A 16,173-nucleotide genomic window follows, 5' to 3' on the forward strand; every position below is an offset into this window, starting at 1 on the left:
AAACATAGCTATTGCATTCGGATATGTTCCTTCCGTTGAGCATGAATGGAGTATACGTTACGCATGAGTATCATCTTTTCCAAATTCAGCTGAAGACCGATGCATCCACATGTTTCGTCGAATTCGATCAGCGTTCGTTCCGCTTGGCTGATGCTAGGTGTGATCAGTACGATGTCATCAGCAAAGCGCAAATGGTGTACCTGCCGACCATCGACCTTCTCTCCCATGTAGTCCCATTCCAACTTTCGCATTGCGTTCTCGAGAGTGGCTGTGAATATTTTAGGTGAGATTGCATCACCCTGACGGACCCCTCTCCACGACGATGATGATATTTTGGAGAATGGGGAAGTTGCGGTCATGAAGTTGCTGTACAACTCTCGAAGCACCTCTACGTATTGAGTAGAAACGCCTTTGTTGTCCAAGGTTTCCATGACCGCTTCCATCTCAACCAAGTCGAAGGCCTTCTTCAAGTCGATGAAGGTGAGACAGAGCGGCATCTTGTACTCTCGTGATACCTCGATGAGTTTCGAAACAGTGTGTTTGTGCTCAGTTGTGCCGAATCCTTTTCGAAACCCTCTTGTTCGTATAGTTGTCCTTATCCAAGACTTTTTCAATCTTACTAAGGATCACTCTTGTAAAGAGTTTGTAGATGACGGACAGTAAGCAGATTGGGCGATAGTTACCAATGTCATGTGGATCTTTTTTTTTATACAACAACACGGTCTTGTTGATCTTCCACTGTAAACCTTGCATTCCAGCATGCGTCGTGTAAAGAGCCTCACCGGAGTGTTGACGAGTACTGGTAGAAGATTCTTCAAGTTTTCTGGCCTTATCCTGTCGGGACCGGGAGCGTACGATTTCTTACCGACATGATAGCATGTCGTATTTCAGGCTGGAGAACCTCTGGAATGACATGTCCGTCTTAAGAGATCAGAGCAGAAGTCGTAGATGATTTTCTCCTTATCCTGTTCTCGATTAAATGGTTGTTCCCTTCGGGTTCCGGAGAGCAATCATCTTCGTCTTGCGATTGACGAAGTGTGGACATTTCTCCTCTTCTCTCTTTGAGGTCCTTCTTTATCGGCTCTCTGCAAAGCCTTGCGAGCTCGGACGTGAGTTCTTGGTTGCCTCGTGCTGCTCCACGCTGGCGTAACAGCTCAAGAGTTTCGAGAGGTAGGCGTCTCTTGGTGGTTCTAAAAATCCCAGCCTTCCTCTTGCAGTCATGAAGGTATTCAACGAGCCAGTTGTTTTATTCGTTGATGTTGTCTATTGCGGAATCTTTCTAGAAGCCGGCTAGCGTAGCAAAGAGATCTCAGTTAAAGACATCACCCCACGAAATGAGGTGGTACGGATTTCAGGTGGAGTATTCGTACAAGGGGGTAAATTATGGAGAAGGGGTGATTCCGTCCATTTCCAACGGTATCAGTGAAAACGAACAATCCCGGAACGCTGTTTCTTACGACGTCCTCAATTGCAGCGCGCCACCCTTGCGCCACAACAGCATTATTGGGTCATCCGTTTCCATACAGGGAGAAACGGACGCATACACTCTCTTCCACACAATGTACGACCCTATGTAAGCACAACCCATCTGGAACCCGTTCCACCCCAGATTCGTGGGGTGATTCCTTTAATGATAGTTCTTGGACCTCGCTCTCTGAACTTCGTGGCTTTCTCTCCTCTCCGGATGAACGAAAATCTTCCCCTGAGGAGGCGATGCTCCGATCCCGTGTAGAATATTGGCACAACAGCGACATCTGTCAGGTAAAACCTTTTACTGACGATGATGTGATCAATTTCATTACTTGCGAGTTCCCATGGATGGTCTTAGTCGTCGTGATGAACTCGGAATGCCTCTCCCCATGTTCATTTCATTATAGGGTGTGGGTCCCGAAGTGAAGTTCCTCAGGCGTTCTTCTAGGGTCAATCCTGGCGTTCAAAACACCAATTATGACCTTGTAGAAGGTATGTTCTGCTCCGTGGAACTTCTCCAGATCCATGTAGAAAGCTTCGACTTCTTCTTCGTAGTTTGATGTTGGAGCGCAAGCGATAGTCAAGCTAGCACTGAACCCTTCTCCTCCGCAGACGTCCGATTCGGGCTCTTTGCCATACTCCACCAACTCCTCTAATGTCACATGTTGCTAGGAACAGTTCTTCTCTTGTTACATATACGGCGTTGAGAGGGTGGCGTCGTCTTATCTAGGTCAGTCTGATGACGTGGTACTTCTTCATGGCTTGCATCATCCGATCTTCGATGGCCGCTTCCGATGCAAGCATGCTTGATAATGATAATGATGATAATTGATGATGATAAGTACACTTTATAAGTACACATCGTCATCCTAGTTATTTCCCATTTTGGTAACATATATGACTCCTGCAACCCCGTCTTTTCTGGCGCTACCGTAACAGGCTCTCCTCCGGAATCAAAAGACTCTTTTCTATTACTATGATACGCGTAAATTTAAAACTCGTGGGCAGGCTGCAAGCCTCTATTCCCACGGATTTGGGGGAGAACGTTTGTCTTCCCAAAGTGGACAAATGGAACTTATTTGTTGCAGGACCCTCCCTTGCACCCTTGTCACTTGATTGTAGGCTTTTGGCCGGACCGATGTGCGGGATACAAGAATGCCATGATCAGCTCAGCAGAAAAAGAGAATCCATCCCCTAAATCTACCATCGTCTCTGTACAGTCACAAGGTCGCTTTTGACCCACGATTAGCCCTCTATCCACCAGCTGGGGACGCGCCACGCAGCCTCGCGACTAACCGGCTGTGATCCCTCTGGTGAGGGAGGGAGATCCTTGGCTCGTTACGCATATGGTTGGCATTTCTTATTTATTTACTCACTTTTGCTCCCGAAAATTGGAGGATCTCGAGATCCAAAATATGTGAACTTGTGGCCATTTTAGGCCCCAGCCACGTCTATTATAAAATCCAACGAACACTGAACTTGAATCTAGGATCATCACAATACGCTCTAAAAGCAGATCCAATATGTAACACAAGCTTCCTGACCTTAGCTAAAAGTAACCTAACCAGTTTACTTTACTTACAAAAAAAATCATGAACGAAACCACTGAGATCCATATAAAAAAAAATAAAAATATATAAAACAAACGATGCAGAATGCAAGACAATCACAGACTTTCAATTGAAATACAGAGTTAAAGTTGAAAGTTAATCAATACAATCAAGAATTACATCTATGTCTCCATGATAAGATGTGAGACGTCTTTGTGGCTGCTCTGAAACGACATCTGATATATTTTCAGGAAAAAGAAACCATGCGTCACACGTTTTTTCATCCATCAGAGTAAAATTCAAGACAGATGGATGTGAATGAGAATAGAGAAAAAAAAAGATATGAATTCAATTAATATCTAAACATTCCAGTTGGTAACAGGTTTAGTAATGACCAAAATTCCTCGCACTGGCGCCTCCACAAACATCCTCAGAGGAACAAAAATTATCTCCTAAAGCTGAATTCTGCTGCTTCGAGTAAGAATGTTAATTTCGAACTGTTGAGTACATGCTCAAAATGAGATTCAAAATAATATAAGTAGCTGGATTTCGCGCGTAGTGCGACGCAAAGATGAGTGGCATTCAAAAAATCGGTAAATTGTGCTAAAAATTGGTTGAAGATGAATACTTTCGAGAATCTCATTTACATTATTATTATAAATATATTGTTGAAATATTATTCATATTATAAACACCAAGAACAAGCAATTAGCAGTAAATCAGAAAATTATTTTCAACTAGTTTGGAAAACTTCCCCTTAAAAAAAACGTGATGCATTCTCGGGATAAACGGTGGTTGATTGGAGGATGGTTGAATTAATTAAATTTAAATTGTAGCACATGCCAATGCAATTTCGTACAATTCATCACTTCGTGAGATGCTTGGTCGGAATAGACAATTTAATCAGTTTAACATAAGAAGAGGAGAATTAATTTATCCAGCAAGACAGAATTAATATCAGAACTTCCAAAGCAAGTTTTACTCACCGCAAAACATCACTTTATTCGCTACGTTGTAAGCATATCCATCCCGTTCCACCGGAAATCTCGCGTAAGGGTACCAAGCGCGTGGGTTAAAAGCCAGGACGTGAGGTAGCTCTTTCAATATCCGGCACGTACCACCTGGTATCCAGCCACGAAATACACTCCTAAATAGACATAGAATAGCGTCTCCACCGCATTCGAGAAAGGCAAAATATTACCATGATGTGTCGACGCGGCAAAGATAAAAAACATTTTTCGTGTCACCATCACCATTTAAAGGAATTTGAACTTCGCATACACAAACAGTGATTATTTTGCATACTCCCTGATCATCTACATAGCTGATATCAGTCTGAAGGACCTAACTTTTCCTCTTTAGATAGCAACAATGCTAACTAAATGAACCGACCTCGTAATCACGGCTTCCTTTGTAGCAAGCTCCTTTGAAAAGTTTTGAGCGACGAATGAACACAATGACAGCCCTATCGATAAGGCTTTCTATACACACTACGTGACGAGACACAAACAGTGGCCTCCGAAGTCCGCAATATTCTTTAGGATCTGAAAGTAGCCGATAAACTATGCTGGTAACGAAAAAAAATATGAAAGACCTAAGTATGAAAACTAAGTATGTTATTTCAGACAGAAAATTTGAGGGTAGAACACATGAATGAGAAATGTTTCAAACAACCAAATGAAGACACAAATTAACTGCAGTGGAAGCGTTCAGACCATAAATGTTGCAATCTATGAGGATGAAAAGAAGACAAGACTTTAGGAAATCATCGGCACGATATGACACTAGAGTAGGATCTAAATGCTAGCTTCCTACATTGCAAACTTACAGACAATCAAATGAAAGAATGAATTTGACTTGTTACTTTCATGCCAATCTTAAGAAATGTTCTGATGAAAGAAATGAGGCTAAAAAGTTTAAACAATGGACGAAGATAGATTATCCGACCCTAATTAGATGAGCGTTCACTACAGAGTGTGAAATTTTCGAGATGAAAGAGATCTGAACTGAGCAGAGATCAGAGATAGGAATCTATCTCTGATCATCTATGATTATTCGCGATTGGGAAAATGCGCATGGAAGAATGCAAAAGTAACGAGTAAGGAACCCCGATTTCGCTCTTGAAGGCGAAATGACATCTCAAAAAAAAACAACAACAAGGAATTTTTTCTCTAATGGTGTTCAGAACTTGCTGTAGAGTCAAGTGAATAGATGATCCGATAAACAGCTCTCGATTTAGGCATGCAATTCATTTTTTTTCATTTCGGAATCAGTAAGTTGGGCGCGTTTCTTTGTTGATGCAAATGTCCGCGACAGCATCACTTCTGTGCGACGATTTTTAAGAAACTTCGATTTCCTGCCGCGTATACACTCTACATTTGTCATTCTTCTTTCTAGTAGCAGAAATAAGCGCTAGACTGCACACCCAACTTGTAAACGTATAATTGTTAGTGCTAGTAGCGTTTCTTAGCTAAATTCTGGTCAGACCATTGTTATTGTTCACTTTAAGATTTTCGCCATCTTCCATACTTATAACCTCAAGTAAAAGTAATGGTATCAAGTCAAAATTGTAAAATACGCCTCAATGGAAAATACATCCAGTGGTTTCGCATACACTTTTTGAGACGCGACGTATCGTATCGCGTTTCGAATACGTGTACATTCGCCCGACTCATTCAATCGAATATTTGCTTATTTATTTGGGAACACCCACAGACGTGTCATAAACAAAAACAAGAAATAATAGAGCTCACTATAATTTCATCTAAATTCAATACTGCAAAGTTGGCCTCCTTTCTGCAAGTTCTTGTGGTAAGTTGACAAATGACTCTCCCGCTGCAGAAGGTGAGAAATTCAAGACGATATTAGACAGATTTTAAGTATCATGCTATATAATAACGCACTTAGTCCGTGTGTTGCGTGTGTTTGTCTGTGTATCACGAAAATACTCCATAATGATGCAAAACTCTGCACCGGTGACGTGCTGAACCATCGCCTTACACCTGATAGGTGAGCACTCTACCTCTTCACCATTGTCCAAATCTGTAGAGGCATGTCTGTTAGCTTTGATAAGGTTAATTAGTTTCTCTCATATGTTAGTGAAGTAAATAAACTTTTATGTGAATGTATACTTCCAAATTTGCAAACTATCATGCTGTATAATAACAGGCGTATTCTGTCACGTGTGTGCGTCTTGCTGTGCCTAAGTGAAGAAATCCGAAAAAGAGAGGGAGACGGATGTGAGACGGGTCCTACGGCGTCGAAATCGTGCCCCGGAGCCAGATAGCTGTAAAATGGGGTGGGACGGGTCCCGGGGTCGGAATGGTGTGCCGGTGCCAGAAAGCTACAGATAGAGAGAGACGGATTCCACTGTATCGGATTGGTGCGCGAGATCCAAAACGCGGTAGATATATCTATTTCCCAGCATTTCTTCCTGATACTGCTAACATCCTTTCTTCAAAAAAAGGAAACGCACGTGCGAACGGCTGCTTAAATGCAATACATAGTAGCCAAGAGTTTACGCGAACTGACGTGGAACGCTATTTTTATCATTACGATAGTGATATTCACGTCTTCATGTTAGCATATCATTCTTTGCTAATGGCTGAGAACGGAGGAAACTCATATTTCGAATGATGTTTCCAAATTGTGGAGGTTTGAGAGAAACATATTCTCCAAATAAAGAACTGAGCATTTAAGGAAAATCTTCCATCTATGCTTAAATTTTCGGATAAAAAAAATTGAAGGAAGAGCTGACAGAAAAAAGAAATTCTAATTTTACAAAAATGTCGCTACTGTTATTTCTCATTGATCGATGAAGGCGAGCGAAGCGAACAGCAAAAAAAGCCCTAGGTCTTTAGCCGGACGTTCATGCTGGCCAAGAAATATTGCCTTAAAATTCGGCTACGATAGCCTTGAAAGACGGCTCCAGCAATCTTGAAAGACCATAAGCAAGGCACGTTATACTTACCGTTAAAGCTTCCTGAGTCACAGTCGACTAAGCGATAAGACATTCCTTCAAATTCATTCTCTTGCACGACAGAAGCGTCCACACGAATTTCTTCGCCTAGGTCAGCAGAGACCGAATGAGACTTTCCACTGAGTACTGGTCCTTTATCTTGTTTAATTACCCTCCATATCTAGAAAGAAAAGAAATACGAAGGCTCTGTATTCATTTTGATCTTCTGTTGTGTTCAAAGGCATCACCCCACGAATCCTGCGTGGTATGGACTTTACTGGTATGGACCCGGCCCGCCACCGCCTGCGATTCGTCGAAAATCCATTCAGACGCCCCGATAGGTGGTTCGTTTCATCCGACGAATCGCAGGCAGGGGCGGGGCGCAGGGGTATCGCGTTGCAATAAAGGACATCGTAAGGAACCGCATTTCGAAGCCGTCTGAATACAGTGATGTAGGGAGAGATGAGCGGAACCACCCCTGTATTCATAATCTACAACCCGATATATGTATACTCCAACGAAAATCCATACTACGCCAGATGCGTGGAGTGGTGCCCTTAAGGATGGCTGAAATCTGGTTGGACCTTTTGCATATATTTCAATTTTGCGGGTGCGGTTTCGGAGAAGAGAATCATCAATAGAGTAACACCGGTATTTAGCACAAATCCATTAGCGTGAATTCGCAAGTAATCCCTATAATGAGATATTAGGACGAAATGCCACAAAACCGTGAGCACCTATATTTTATGATATTGGTGATGCGCACACTTACAGATTCTGCATGAATTTGAATATGAAGTAAGACCAGAATCGTGACAAATCTTGAAGAAAGAACCCAGAGAACACATATGAGCAACCTAAGATATGATTCTTTGAAACCTACAGAAAAAATTTCATTGTGTTCCCAACAACCATGACTTGGATAACCATATCTAGAAAATTACGCTCCTAACGTGTGATACAAAAGCGATATCGCGCAAAGACTGTTTTAAGTTTTATTCGGGGCAGAAAAATGATCTAGTCGCACAGTAACAGACTAAAAAAACGATAAAGATACTTTCTCCGAACTTACTTCCTCATAACGCCATCTCCCTTAGGACTTTTCCGGCGAACGATTGTGGCCGATGAGCTTAAACTTAATCGAAGCATGAGATCAGGAAATACTGTAACGACCAGGAATGTTGAAGACTCAGAAAGCCCATTCTCGTATGCAGAAATCAAATCTGATCTGCAATAAAACAATGGACAAATCATAGAAAACAAAAGTAAAGGTGACAAGAATTTAAGCAGTTACAAAAAATGATAGACTTACTGGTTGTATATAAAAGAAGAAATGAAGCGATTAGATTGCTGGAAGTAAATCCGAATCCTGGTAAAGGTATCAATTTCAGTCAAAAGTAGAAAGTTGCGCTGAATTATGAAATATTTTATCCTACAGAATTGGAGAATAGCATTCCTAGGTTCTCAAAAACAAACCTGAAGTGCCTTAGTGGGAGATAGCTCAAGAAAATACAAGATGGCTTCTGATCTAAACAAGCGAAGTGCAACAAGATAAGTGGAGTCACAGGATAAGCCAAGAAAAGCTCCATTAGAGCCGATAAAATCGCTGAAACATCAATTCCAAAAAGGCCGTAAACAATTTTCATGGCACAGCGCAACAAATTCGGAAATAAAACACGGATAATTAGTTATAAACTCACAACGGTTCTCGAGACATTTCATATTCCTCCCATCGTAAAGTTTTATAATCATATCCAATAAATTGAGAACAAAACTTCAGCTTAGACAGTGTGATCTCGGCGCGGTAATTCCGTGAAAGCAATCGACTTCTTCTTCCTCCATTCTTCTGAAAACTCTCAGCTGCGGGGTACCAAGTATGACTTATACTATGCTTTGTTTTCATTCACTTATACTTCGGAAGATGAATGGAGAAATGTCTGATGTCAGTGCCCTCACCCGAGTTCACCAAATCGGGCACAAAGCCCTCAGTAGCTCGCTTCGCGCGAAACTGAGGCATACAGCAGTGCGAGGTTCAACATCGAGAACCCTTATTCCTTGAGAGATTTGTATCCCATCCGTGTGCATTAAAGAAATCCCGGGGGAAATGTAGTTGGGGGGCAATTAGTGGCCGCCCTTATTTCTGGACGATCTATCTTACTTTTTATCTTAGAACTTAAGCTTACATCTCATAGACCCTCTAATACTAATGCTTAAGCCTAAGAGCTCCGACTCAATCACTTAATTACTTCCACAAATAAGGGCACCACTGAGTGCCCTCCCCAACCACATTTTACTCAAAATCTCTTTCTCTACACTCTACCGCCATTCTACGGATTTCATTGGCTCTGTTAGTACACATCTTTTGGTGAGTTACACTACTCTTGCCGAAATTTTTGAAGAAAAAAACAAAAGTAGAGCAAAGGTATAGTCAGAAAAAAAATGAAATTGCAGAACGGCAACCACAAACCTCTCGGCTATCCAAACCATGAACAATGTTTGATGAGTTTCCATTCCCCAAATACTTCAGCACAGCAGCATTAGGGTCATTTTCCAAGTCCATACAAAGTAAAAGAATTTCTACTAGATCCCTGAAACACATCAAACAGAACATCAGAGTAAAGCAGTATTTAACTGTAGCGGTGGCGTGTTGTGATCTAGTATGTTCTAAGAAAACCGTTACTCAGCAAGAGAGAGAGAGGCTTCATGGAAGAAAAAGAGTAAGAACTGTATACGGCAATTCGAATCAAGATAATTCTTCGCAACAATGAGTTATATGCTCATAGGAAATAATACACATATGCAAATCCTTGTTATCGATGTTAAAAGCGTCAAAATATGTTAAAAATGAATACGAAGAGGTGGGAATTTGCAAAAGTAAAACTAGAGACACAGATATAACCCCAAAATTTCAAATTTCGTCAGATACAACTCAGTAACTTACTGGTCGACCGAATGAAATGAAGTTGAAATTTTCAAAATCCGACATGATCCTGACGACTAGAGCATTATGTGCCCGCAGAGCACGCTATCCCTTTTAGTTCTTTGCTCTCTGGTTTTCGATGTCACTCGCATTGGAATCTGTAAATGTAGTGTTCCTTGTCAGTGCTCGTGTACATGCTGTTCGTGCTTCATGTGATTTTTTTACATCCTCTTAATCTCAGCATTGAATGGTTTGCGAAAGAACAAATGGAGTGTTGCTAGCAGATTTCCCAAAGCTACCACTTCCAGAGGATCGTATCGATGAACTCGTACAGTCATCTGTCGATTGGGCGCATGTATGTTCTTCCTGGCGTCAGCTTCTTCTTTTATTCTTTTTTTTACTTATTTGTTATCTTTCTGCTTAAAAAGAATTGGTTTGGGTAGTTAATTTCTTCTAATTAGTCTGCATTGTTTTTTGCTACAGTTTTGAAGACAAGAGCTTTGTGGTGAGAAAGACGTATTGATGTATGTGAAACTCATTTTTTGAGGCCCATGGACTGGTGATGAGGACGAAAGAACACAAAGATAGAAGCGATATTTGTCAGACCACTCCTTTCGCTCTACTACCGACTCCTTTCCCGCGAAAGTTGTTTGAGCAAGCTGTCAAAGTCCAAAATGTTGGTTATATTAGTGCATCCAAATCCGAGTTACTGTTTAAAATTCTATCAAGTAAAAATATAAGTGATTTTCAGATTTTCATGATTTTCTGATTTTCAGTTAATAGCCTCTTTATATCACGAGATTGCGTACGACTATGATTTTCTTATTGATTGCCACAAAGAAGTAGTCAAAACTGATCCATTCACGAAAGGATTAATAGATATCCTTCTCAAAGTGCGAGATGAAGGTGAGTGAATAATCAGTGGAGAGAAATCCTGTATAGATTTGTTTCGTTCCGCTTCTACGTTTGGACAAGTCACGCATTCTGTTACTGCTGTACTTTGCTATTTACTATACGTTTGCATATCTCTATCAATAAGATCAGGTCTTGCCCAGAGAAAAACGCTTGCAATCCAGCGGTCCGACTATATGTGCCACAAGGATCAGTTTTCATGTGAATATACATTGAAACAGGTAAAAACTTCTTTTGTTGTGATGAATTATAGTGAGTTTTTAACGTCAATATTGAACCTAACGAAATTGATTGAGATAGATAGTTACATACGTATACAACAAAAACAGTCTACAACGTCGTTGATGCATTTTATTCAATTTCTTTTAGATCGAAGTGAATAACATTGCTTCTAGTATGGGAGCACATGCAGAGAGAGTGAGTTGGCGGTTTCTAAAGTCTCTTGGGACTTGAAATTAATGTTCTACTGTCCAGGCAACGAAGATGCATCGACGTACTCTGATGGAGCTTGGCTACGACAAGGAAACCATAGAGAAGGCAATACCGAAAAACGAACCAATAAAGCTGATTGCTGAAGCACTCTACAAAGCGTGGTATGTGAGTAAAAGTAGTTTGTGCAGAGGCTGTATCAATTTTTAAGAATTCATTTTCCTGGAATCATTTTCAATTATGTGTTGTTGTTTCTCATTAGTCTTTTTTTCACGTTGAGAAGCTCAGGACTTTTTAGGGAATTGTTCGGATCCCCGGATGCAGTACTTCTTATCGTCGTAGAAAACGTTAATCAAAATCAGATTGATCAGAGACATGTTGAGTACGCTTTGGAGGATCTTGGAATTCCAACAGATCAAATAGTACGGAGGAACTTGACCCAATGTGAACAGTGGTGAGTAAATTTGCATGAATAACTACGAATACTCTGCTCTGTTAGGGGAAATCATGCAAAGCGTCAGTGTTTGCTGCATCATTTCCTCGGGGAAAAAGAGAAATATGTAAAACAAAGGAAACCCTATATTCATAGCTGCGATAGGGAGAAGCCGGACCCTCCTCAGGTGAAGGGGGTTTAGTTCATGGGGTGCAGCTCAAGTGAAATGGGTCCTTTCGCCAGCCGTCCAAAAGTGAAGGGGTAATTTCGCCAACCGTTTAATAGCGAGGGAGGTCCCTTCCCCAACCGTTCAAAAGTGAAGGGCGTCAGAGCACCGGCTCCGACTATCGCATCTATGCCTGTATTGTAATAGATGCGCTACGACTATTTGAACGACTACAATAGTCGCACCACCAGTATTTAGTATGCTTCGGTTGTAAAATGGTTATTGTATAAGTAAGTGCTCTTGTAATGAGTGATGGTTCTATTCCATTTCTATAGATTTTCTAATATTTGTTCATATATCTCTGGTTCTTGCATCTTCTTTGTTTTGTATCTTCCAGTTTGAGTTTGTCACCTGAACGTCACTTGTTACTCTCCGGTTCACGTGCGGCTGTCGTATATTTCCGTGCGGGATATTCACCAGATCACTACCCCACAGAGAAAGGTATCTTCATTCTGCAGGCTTTTTCTCAATTAAGTTAATTTTTTTTATAGAATGGGAGGCTCGACTTTTGATAGAGCGATCTACTGCAATCAAATCACCATGGATCGGACTTCAGGTTGCAAACACCAAAAAGACGCAACAGGTAGGAGTTATTACTGCCAAACTAATCTGAATGATGGAATTATAATAGGATCAAAACGATATGAAGCACGGTGTAGTTGCGTAAGCGGTTACACTCGAAACGCTGGGGCGGAGGATAACAGTTAGAATTTAGGTGAGACCCTTGCTGACGACATTTCTCGCTGTAGTTCGCAATGGTCCCACGTGGATTCCAACCGCCTTCTTTACCGCGTCGCATCGAGCCCAGCCGCTTGCGCAACTAATGCTTGCTGTTGTTTTGACGCCACTATATATTGCATAGCTACGGTGGTATTGTGTCTACAACCATATGGTCATGTATGACATTTACCATTTCGGTCGTTAATACCATGAAATCGCTCTTATTTGCATCTTAGCAAGGAGATTATTTTTTAAAGGATTATTACTGTAGAAATTATTTTCGATAGGTTCTTCAATTAAAATACTAAATGTTCTTTTTTTTCGATATTTTCTTTTGTGTACAAAAGAAAATGTATTAACGGCATTAATAGCAGCGTTGTATCGCATGATCGCATGATCTTGAGGTGCCACTGAAATCGAAATATTGAAAAAGCGAAGAAAATGGGAGAAGTGACTGTGAAGACCAAACCATATAAACTTAATAAAATACAAACGTTTCTAGGGATTTTCTATATTTCGTGCAGACATTGTGTAATGGTCGATCCTATTAGTATTTGTCTTCCAGTGCCCATTTCCGCTGAATGACTCGTTCCATTGCACTTGTATATCGTTGATATACACTTCCTGTTTTTAGTTATTTTAAGATTTCAATGCCAAAATAATGCATTGTCCACTTGTTTCCCTTTTTGACATATTTGAAACAGTGGGCACTATCTCCATTGGAACTTGGCCTCTATTACTAACCATGCACTAAGAATAAAGTGCAGTTTTTAGAATTGCAACACCAGATTTTTTCGATTGGCCTTTTCTTTTTTCTTTTTTTAGCTTGGTTTTTCAAGTTACCTTTAATAGGTTCTCGCCGAAGACGGAGTAGTGGAAAGGTTTGTTGGACACCCTCGCGAAGCTGCAGCAATACGTTCAACATTTGCTGGTCTCTGGGCAATTAATGGTGATGATCCAGTGTCGCAAAAGTTAATCAAGGTGACAAATTAAAGATAGTGTTGGGATCTATCCACAAATAGATGGGGTTAGAGGTCACAATTATGCCAGAATTGAGCGTGATCACGCTCATACTCGTGTACTACACCTCTATTAATATCTATTCATGGTGAGAACTCAAAGTCGTCGATTCGCCGACTCAAAGTCTTGAAGGCTGTATTATTTTCAGAATGCAGTCACTCACCCTTCGCGTTTTGTGTTGAAGCCTCAATTAGAAGGAGGAGGTGGCAATTTTTACGGTGAAAAAATGGCTGAGAAGCTTCGAGATTTGAAAAAAGAAGAACTTGGAGCATATATTTTAATGGAGAGGATCCAACCATTTGTGGCAGAGGTTCGAATTTTGTAATCCACATCCTATGAAGCATGAAACTTTTTCAAGCTTTTGTTTTATGTAATTTACACTTTTAGAACTACTTAGTGCGAGCGATGCAACCAACTGAAGTATCGAATGTAGTGAGTGAACTAGGAATTTACGGATACGCACTTGGCGATCGAGGTATGCCAGAAGTCCGTCAAGGGGGGCATCTTCTGCGCACGAAGAGCGAACAAGTAGATGAGGTAAGTGTGACATTGTGTTATGCCTTCTTATATGGGCGTCACATCGGAGGTAGTTCAAAAAAATCAAGAATCGGTTTTCTCTTCTAACATAACGTGCACTTGGTAGAACGTCATATAGGAAGTTCTGTACAGAATAAATGTAGAAGTCATTTTCTGCAAGATTCAATTACGAAAATGTTGCATACAGAAAACAGAAAAATATCGGCCAAGTTTTATAGTTTAGTTGTGTTCTGTCTTTTCTCTTTTGGTTTTTTCTTCATGTTTTGTATTCCCAGATTACAGAAGCGCTACCTCATGCACATTATACTTTGCGTGAGCACGATTTTTTCTCGCATCAAAGCCAGTTAAGTGAATGTTTGTCTTTAACTCATGAATTTGTTCTCTGGTCTAAGCGCTGAAATACGCTATATTCACTGATTTTCCTCAGTTCCCACACTTCGAGACAAGGTAACAAACAGAAATGAGAATAAAGGAAAACATACTTTCCATAACCATACAAATACAATTTAGGCGCATTAAAATAGGCTGGCTGGTAACTGGTAGGAGGCTTTTGCTATCCTGAAATAGATCGAACATTCTTTCTGCGATTTAATATGTAATTTGAACACTTTTATAGTACAGAAATTCCATCGTAAATTGTGAAATTTATTTCAGAACGCCTTATTTGTGTAGATGTCTTGAAATACATTTCAGCATACGGGATGCAGCACTTTTATAGCCATCAAAGTTACATTGTATATCATGTGTTTCGAAATGCCTTATTCGTGAATACGCTTCCGAAATACATTTAAGCGCATGGCATGCTGCATTTTTATAGTGCTATTAAGGTGCTCGGAAAGTCTTGCACCAAAGATTTCAGAAATCCCAAATTTTCTAAAATGAATTGAATGCTCTGGCAAGTGCAGGAGCCTTATAGATTGTACTCGCAGCTTCTCGTATCTTGCTATGTAGGGATGCACTTGCGCGCTTTTGTTAATTGACAGTAGATTATTACTAAACAACAACTTCCGTACTTTGCTTCGGACACTTGCAAAAAAATTACAGAGCTCAGGTGGCACCTGGTAGCTTCAAAAATCTCAAAAAAGCGATCAAAAACTTTTTCGTGTCACAACTTCCTGAATTCTGGCCAAAGGACACCAATGATTTGCCCAACAGGTGGACAAAGGTTATAGATGTCCACGGCGAATGTATCGTTGAATCTTAGTTTTTTAGACAAAGTTAATTAGTAAATTATTAGCTTAATTAACATTAACTTAATTACTCAATTATTAATTTAATTTAGTTCATTTAGTTAACTATTAATTATTTTTCTTTAAATGGGAGCAAAGCTTTCCGAGCAACTTAGTAAAAGCACATCTCAAATTGTTAAATGTGCTTCAAGATCCCTTATTCACAAAACTGAACTTGAAACTTTTAAGTGGAATTTATTATACTATTAGACGGTAGAACTACTTTCATTTATTTCAACGATGTTGCAACTGGCACCGTCAAAGTATTGCAACAACTCCTTCATTTATTTGGTGAAGAATCTGTTCGTGAGAAATATCCTATATGTGATTGAATTCAAAAAGGATTTTGCGTTAAATTCAATACATTTTTTAAGGCATACGTACTTTTTCGTACTGGAATTTAGGGAGGAGTTGCTGTGGGTGCTGCTGTCATCGACAGCCCCTTTTTATATGAGCTGCTGTAAACGACGACGGAGTCAAGAGTTAAGCAACAAGACCACCTCCTTTTATTTATTCTTAAATTATTGAGTGGTTTAAATAACATTATTTTATGACGTTGGGTGATAAACTTATGTGCATCTGTGATAAGTTATTAATAAGTTCGATTATCATTACAATAAATATTCATTTATCTCGCATAGCGTGGAAATTTTCGTTAGGGTTATTTCTATTTTGTTGTATTACAAAGACCGTGGAGCACAGTCGTATATCAAGGAACACGCTAACATAAGCAATTTGGTGTCGAGATCATAGCAAAATATACTCTTCC

The 16,173-nt window shown here is 40.2% G+C and overlaps 4 protein-coding genes across 7 annotated transcripts; 1 reads left to right on the forward strand and 3 right to left on the reverse strand.

The window, feature by feature from the left end:
- Positions 1-8: 8 nt before the first annotated feature.
- On the reverse strand, positions 9-497 carry RB195_020033 (uncharacterized protein; the record flags this gene model as incomplete). Its single annotated transcript, XM_064188159.1, has 1 exon — positions 9-497. One exon carries the CDS (start codon positions 495-497, stop codon positions 9-11), a length of 489 nt encoding a protein of 162 aa, XP_064044040.1.
- Positions 498-1,871: 1,374 nt separating this feature from the next.
- Positions 1,872-2,274, reverse strand: RB195_020034 (uncharacterized protein; the record flags this gene model as incomplete). The annotated part of the gene is made up of 2 exons (XM_064188160.1): positions 1,872-2,138; positions 2,215-2,274. The coding sequence occupies 2 exons, from the start codon at positions 2,272-2,274 to the stop codon at positions 1,872-1,874; spliced, it is 327 nt and encodes a 108-aa protein (XP_064044041.1).
- A 902-nt stretch (positions 2,275-3,176) lies between these two features.
- On the reverse strand, positions 3,177-9,538 carry RB195_020035 (uncharacterized protein; the record flags this gene model as incomplete). 4 transcript variants are annotated; one of them, XM_064188163.1, is made up of 13 exons in its annotated part: positions 3,177-3,244; positions 4,007-4,167; positions 4,222-4,355; positions 4,413-4,564; positions 6,991-7,159; positions 7,563-7,671; positions 7,751-7,835; positions 7,891-7,910; positions 8,051-8,206; positions 8,291-8,388; positions 8,455-8,584; positions 8,679-8,824; positions 9,446-9,538. In XM_064188163.1, 13 exons carry the CDS (start codon positions 9,536-9,538, stop codon positions 3,177-3,179), a joined length of 1,521 nt encoding a protein of 506 aa, XP_064044043.1. The 4 variants fall into 4 exon arrangements, with proteins under 4 accessions (XP_064044043.1, XP_064044042.1, XP_064044044.1 ...); XM_064188162.1 differs by lacking the exons at positions 7,751-7,835; positions 7,891-7,910; XM_013435901.2 differs by lacking the exons at positions 3,177-3,244; positions 4,007-4,167; positions 4,222-4,355; ... (1 more) ...; positions 6,991-7,159; positions 7,891-7,910 and having other exon boundaries at positions 7,648-7,671.
- Positions 9,539-10,145: 607 nt separating this feature from the next.
- RB195_020036 (uncharacterized protein) lies at positions 10,146-15,868 on the forward strand (the record flags this gene model as incomplete). The annotated part of the gene is made up of 13 exons (XM_064188164.1): positions 10,146-10,253; positions 10,446-10,574; positions 10,675-10,804; positions 10,943-11,031; positions 11,180-11,227; positions 11,285-11,403; positions 11,538-11,693; positions 12,236-12,339; positions 12,390-12,481; positions 13,471-13,599; positions 13,787-13,948; positions 14,026-14,175; positions 15,809-15,868. 13 exons carry the CDS (start codon positions 10,146-10,148, stop codon positions 15,866-15,868), a joined length of 1,476 nt encoding a protein of 491 aa, XP_064044045.1.
- Between the last annotated feature and the right edge of the window lie 305 nt (positions 15,869-16,173).

Source organism: Necator americanus, chromosome II (assembly GCF_031761385.1).
Source record: "Necator americanus strain Aroian chromosome II, whole genome shotgun sequence".
NCBI classification, from domain to species: domain Eukaryota; kingdom Metazoa; phylum Nematoda; class Chromadorea; order Rhabditida; family Ancylostomatidae; genus Necator; species Necator americanus.